At 35.1% G+C, this 5,971-nt stretch overlaps 2 protein-coding genes across 2 annotated transcripts; both read left to right on the top strand.

Moving 5' to 3' along the window:
• The first annotated feature begins 366 nt into the window (after positions 1–366).
• Positions 367–1,861, top strand: LOC147938314 (uncharacterized). The gene is made up of 6 exons (XM_087465585.1): positions 367–617; positions 733–1,098; positions 1,177–1,263; positions 1,404–1,478; positions 1,571–1,645; positions 1,739–1,861. Exons 1-6 carry the CDS (start codon positions 423–425, stop codon positions 1,859–1,861), a joined length of 921 nt encoding a protein of 306 aa, XP_087321711.1. The 5' UTR covers positions 367–422.
• Positions 1,862–2,333: 472 nt separating this feature from the next.
• On the top strand, positions 2,334–3,183 carry LOC147938313 (uncharacterized). The gene is made up of 3 exons (XM_087465584.1): positions 2,334–2,393; positions 2,486–2,773; positions 2,887–3,183. Exons 1-3 carry the CDS (start codon positions 2,334–2,336, stop codon positions 3,181–3,183), a joined length of 645 nt encoding a protein of 214 aa, XP_087321710.1.
• Positions 3,184–5,971: the final 2,788 nt, after the last annotated feature.

Raw genomic sequence — 5,971 nt, 5'->3', positions numbered from 1 at the left:
TGAGCAGGAGTTTAAAGGTATCAAAGGATAATGAACTATGGATGCATTTTGGAGGACAACCAATGAGATTCTCAATAAGAGAATTTCATATGGTCACTGGATTGAAATGCACTGAATGGGGAGCTAATGAAGATCAACGGCAGAATCGCTATGACTAGGCTAACACTGAAGATGCTCACACATATGAAGATCTTTTGGATATTCTACAAGAAACTAATCCAGAGGCATCAGATGAAAGATTCTCTCTTGCGATGGTGATCCTTATCGAATGCATCTTCTTTCAGAGGTACAAAGGTAACAAGCTTCCTGCAAAAAAACCTTAAGAGAGCTCAGCATCTGGATGTCTTGGCTAATTATCCGTGGGGAAAGATGCTTATAATATTCTGATTAAGTCAGTAAAGAAGAATGTCAAATTAAATCTGATGAAGCATAAATATGACTTACATGGATATCCGTTGGCACTGCACTTGTGGATTCTAGAGTCTGTTCCTATGTTAAAGTCATCTTTCAGCACATTGAGTGTAATTGAGCGACCATCAGCATATCTCTGTGAAAAATACACATGTACAGTTAATCCATCGATTGCTCAAGTGGAGAACATTGAAGCATCAAACCATGTAAGTTATTCTCTTTAATTTAGGACTAAATCGTTTTAAAATATTGAATCATTTTCAAATATAATCACGATCGTAAGAAGAACTAATATCATTTTCAAATATTGATTGTGTGCAGCTCAAGGTTATTCACATATTACCATCGATACCCGATGATACAGAAGATACAATCTTCTTGGAAGACACTCCTGATCAAGATTTGAGTATGTTAACAGATGTACTGAACAAGGGATACAAATTGACACTTGAAGACTGGAGAAAAAGAGCATTGGATGTTGGTGCAGTGATGGAAGATATTGCTAGGAATTCTTACCAGTTACGTAACAAGGAGACACTAAAGCCATCCTCTTCTGGAGAGTCACTAATGGAGAAGCTAGATAAACTTTACAACATGGTTACGGATGGGTTCAGAGATATCAACTGCCGGTTATCGAAAATAGAGGAGAGTCTGAGAAATTATAAACCTACCAATACAGACGATCAGGTAAAACATTTTTTTTTTATTTATCAACTTCCAGCTTCCTCTTTATCAACTGGTAACCGTTTTTGTTTTGTGTTGTAGGAGCAACACCAAGATAGTGGAATGTCTCCAGTTGCCAATTCTCCAATTACCAACCTACATTCCCCTGTTCTCCAAGCGCTGAACAAAGTACAGATAATGTGACTCAAGTTTCTGACTCTCAGATTCCTACGGAGGTAAGAATTTTTTTTCTTACTTGTAAATTAAATTTTAGGGAAAGCAGTCTTAATTCTGTACTAATGCTTCCTAAAAACGATTTGTATTTGCAGAGTGGTGATGGGATCCATCCGACTAACAATTCTCCCACTGAACAATATACATGTGACTTTCAGATTCCTACGGAGGTAAGAATTTTTTTCTTACTTGTAAATTAAATTTTAGGGAAAGTAGTCTTAATTATGTACTAATGCTTCCTAAAAACGATTTGTATTTGCAGAGTGGTGATGGGAACCGTCCAACTAACAATTCTCCCACTGAACAATATACATCTGAGACTCAGATTCCTAAGGAGGTAAGAATCTGTTTCTTATTTGTTGTTTGAATATTAGGGAAAGTATTCATAATTATGCACTAAAGCTTCCTAAAAAACGAATTATATTTGCAGTGTGGTGATGGGATCCGACCATCTAACAGGTCTTCCACTGAACAAAAAACAGTGCATGTGGCTCTGACTTCTGAGACTCAGATTACTAAGGAGGTAAGAATTGGTTTGGTATTTGTATTTTGAATGATAGGGAAAGTATTCTTAATCAATGTACTAAAAGCTTCTAATGTTTTTTTCAGCAATCATTGATTGACTGTGTACAATTGCTGCAAGAAGTTGAAGTTAGGTGTGAGAGCAAAGGGAGCAAAGGAATAGTGCGAGCAATTCATGATACAGGAATCAGTGTTTTAATGGACAAATCAAAGAAAGAAGAATTTTTTGGAAAAGAACAAATACTGTTTTTCCATAGAGAGAATGAAGGTGAACTAAATCAGAAAGAGAAGGAAGGTGAACCAAATCCAGAAGTTTTAACTGCTGAGGTAAATGTAATGATTCTTAGAACTTTTTAAAAATATTCTAACACATTATATTGACAAGTGAAATAATTCATCTCTAGTTCTTTACTCCAAGCGAAAACCAAACAGAGAGGTTCACCCAAACCGAAAAGCTCGATTCAGAAGCTCAGATGACCCAGAAGCTTGATTCATAAGCTCAGATGGCCCAGAAGCTCGATTCAGAAGCTCAGATGACCCAGAAGCTCGATTCAGCTGTTGATGTAAGTTTTATTATACAACTTTTTCCTGTTATTAATTTTGTAAGAAAGTCTTCTTAAGCTAAAAAAGGTTCTAAAACGTGTTTTGCTTGTAGGGTGATGAGGAGAACCTTCCTCAGGAAGGTGATGATGAAGTGAACCTTCCTCAGGAAGGTGAGAACCTTCCTCAAGAAGGTGATGATGAAGAGAACCTTCCTCAGGAAGGTGATGATGAAGTGAACCTTCCTCAGGAAGGTGAGAATCTAAATGATGGTCTTGATAAAGAAGAAGATCATGTACCAGAAGGAGTGAGCCCAAATGATGGTGGTGATGAAAAAGAAGACAAACATAATCCACAAGATGAAGGACCATCATTTGATCTTAAATGTTTTAGTTCACCTGAGGTATGTCAATTTAATTCAGTTCTTGTTTGTTTTGTATATATCATTGCTGATTTTTGTAAAAAGTACAAAGAGGACATTCATAAACACGTTTCTTTGTTACATCTTGATTTCAGGAAAAAAAGAGAAAGCTGGATAAGAAAGATAAAATTGTTATTCCAAGAAAGAAGCAAAGAGTTGATGGTGATGGTGAGAAGCAAAAAGATGATGGTGAAGGTGAGAAGCATGTTCCAAGGCGAAGCAATCGGCTCACAACTCCATCATTTTCAACCATTACTCCATATAAAGCACCAAGAAACCCTGCCACATCTGCTATTCATCCAATGTTCAACCCTTTCCTGTCTCCATCTTTCAATGATATTGAAGAATTAAATTCTTGGAAGAGCTCAAATATCAGAACAGGGTTAGTGTGACGTTTTAACAATTCTTGTCAACTTTAAAAATTAAGTTTTTATCAAAGTATAAGAGAATGTTTTTTTGATAATTCCAGGGTAATAACGAATACAGAACCATTAACCTCACATTGGATACATTTGCTGGGAAGACCAGAGAAGAAATTGCAAGAAACGGTACTGCTCACAAAATTTGTTTCAGTTTCTTTTGTGTTGGGTGGTTTCATGAATCTTATCCTGAATGTCAGATTATTAAATATTATCGTGTCTATTTCTCCTAATATACTAAAAGTCTTTTTCTTTCTTTTTTTAATGTAGCATATTGATGCAGCTTTGGGATTACTTTGGTTGAGAAGAAACAAGGATCCCATTTATTTTCACAACAAGAGACTTCCAAAATCAACCTTTGTGAGGCCAGACTTCTTTTCAAATTTGATAGCTGGATACTTCAGTTTCAAGGAGGATAACTTTAAATCACAACACGTGTTTCCAAAAGAAGTCACTGATATTGTGAGTGGGAAGTTGCCTTCGGTTTGTCATCCTACTGAGAAGTGGCAGGATCTCGAGGGAGTTTATGGTATTGCCTATAACTCTAAATACAAACAGTACATTGGTATGGAAATAAGCTTCAAGTCCCGGAAGATTACTGTTTTTGATTGTCGAACTCATGAGAGTAAAGGTGACTTGGTGGAAACTCATGTTAAGCCAATTGCATGTAAGAACTTATTTGATTATGATAATTTGATTATGATGTGAATTTTATGCTTGTGATATATTACTGATAACTATTTATGTGTATTGCAGAGATGATACCTTATCTCTTACCCACTGAAAGAAACAGAGGAACAGTTGATCTGTCTCCATTTAAAGTCTTATGCCCTAAGAAGTTCTTTCGTCGCATTAAGAGTGAAGCAAACTGTGGATTATTCATCCTCAAAATGGTGGAATGCCACTCAATGGGCGTAGAAGAGATGATAAGTAAGCTTCAAGAAGAGGTTTCAGAAGATATTAGAGCCAAGTTATATTTTGATATCTATCATGATATCATTCTTAAGAAGATTGAGATGTTTAGAGGTTGATTTTTTGTTTTCAGATGGTAGACTTTTCTTTGGATTTATAAGTTTACAATGGATTTATTCGAATCATATGTTGTGTGTTTTGGGATTATGATTTAAATGTTAAAATACTAAGTAAATGGTGTGTTTTGTGAAACTTTTCTTATTTTAGATGGTCTTTGTACAAATTAGGGAAAGAATGAAAAGTTATTTAGGAAGGGTTTATAGAAAATCAGGATGACTTTCCTCAAAAAAAATAAAAAATAAGGATGGGATTACTTAAATGCACATCCAAGAGGTTCGAACCCGCGACATTGAGAGTTAACAAGGGGGAGAGTAACCAGTAGGCCAAAGCCTATTATTCGGTAATTAGTAATAAGCTTTATTATATATGGTGAAACACTTAGGATGACATTTAGGAAGGGATTACAAAAAAATAAGGATGGAATTCCTTAAATGCATAACCATGAGATTCGAACCCACGACGTCAAGAGTTTACAAGGGGGAGAGTAACCAGTAGGCCAAAGCCTGTTATTCGGTAATTAGTAATAAGCTTTATTATATATGGTGAAACACTTAGGATGACATGTAGGAAGGGATTACAAAAAATAAGGATGGCATTCCTTAAATGCACATCCAGGAGATTCGAACCCGCGACATCAAGAGTTTACAAGGGGGAGAGTAACCAGTAGGCCAAAGCCTGTTATTCGGTAATTAGTAATAAGCTTTATTATATATGGTGAAACACTTAGGATGACATTTAGGAAGGGATTACAAAAAATAAGGATGGCATTCCTTAAATGCACATCCAGGAGGTTCGAACCCACGACATCGAGAGTTTACAAGGAGGAGAGTAACCAGTAGGCCAAAGCCTGTTATTCGGTAATTAGTAATAAGCTTTATTATATATGGTGAAACACTTAGGATGACATTTAGGAAGGGATTACAAAAAATAAGGATGGCATTCCTTAAATGCACATCCAGGAGATTCAAACCCGCGACATCAAGAGTTTACAAGGGGGAGAGTAACCAGTAGGCCAAAGCCTGTTATTCGGTAATTAGTAATAAGCTTTATTATATATGGTGAAACACTTAGGATGACATTTAGGAAGGAATTACAAAAAATAAGGATGGCATTCCTTAAATGCGCATCCAGGAGGTTTGAACCCACAACATCGAGAGTTTACAAGGGGGAGAGTAACCAATAGGCTAAAGCCTGTTATTCGATAATTAGTAATAAGCTTTATTATATATGATGAAATATATAGGCTATTTATTTTAGGAAGACTATTTTGTTATTTAGGATAGCATTCCTTAATAGTGTAGGTATGTAATTTAAGAAATAATGATGCAAAAATGGATTCACAACCTATAAAAACACACAAAAACAAGAATGTGTGTTAAAAAAACTGAAAGCTTTCATAAATAACAACATAAAGGAAAGACAAATTATATCTACTAAAAAACTTAATTATATTTAGGAAGGAGTTTCTGAAATTCAGGATGACCTTCCTTCACAATATAAAAGTATGTTGTCTTATGTTTCACATAACAGAATGACTACCCAATCAAATGAAAACTATAAATTGAAATTAAAGAATAGAATACTGTAAAGTATGAAACACATCATCCTATTTGTATCATCCTCTACAACACCTACAAAAAAAAAATAAAAAATGTTAAAATACATATCCCAAAAATGTCACAGATTCAACATATAGCTTTGTTGTATGAAATTTATAACTAACCGATAA

The sequence above is a fragment of the Camelina sativa genome, chromosome 9, assembly GCF_030686135.1.
Source record: "Camelina sativa cultivar CO46 ecotype springtype chromosome 9, ASM3068613v1".
Lineage (NCBI taxonomy): Eukaryota > Viridiplantae > Streptophyta > Magnoliopsida > Brassicales > Brassicaceae > Camelina > Camelina sativa.
The sequence above is the reverse complement of the archived record's forward strand: the minus strand, read 5'-3'. Positions and strand labels throughout refer to the sequence as shown.

Coding starts and splice junctions, on each gene's coding strand:
- LOC147938313 (XM_087465584.1), top strand. CDS start 2,334: ATGGCCCAGAAGCTCGATTCAGAAGCTCAGATGACCCAGAAGCTCGAT. Junction 2,394..2,485: donor AGCTCGATTCAGCTGTTGAT/GTAAGTTTTATT, acceptor TTTTGCTTGTAG/GGTGATGAGGAGAACCTTCC. Junction 2,774..2,886: donor AATGTTTTAGTTCACCTGAG/GTATGTCAATTT, acceptor TCTTGATTTCAG/GAAAAAAAGAGAAAGCTGGA.
- LOC147938314 (XM_087465585.1), top strand. CDS start 423: ATGAAGCATAAATATGACTTACATGGATATCCGTTGGCACTGCACTTG. Junction 618..732: donor ACATTGAAGCATCAAACCAT/GTAAGTTATTCT, acceptor GATTGTGTGCAG/CTCAAGGTTATTCACATATT. Junction 1,479..1,570: donor ACTTTCAGATTCCTACGGAG/GTAAGAATTTTT, acceptor TTGTATTTGCAG/AGTGGTGATGGGAACCGTCC.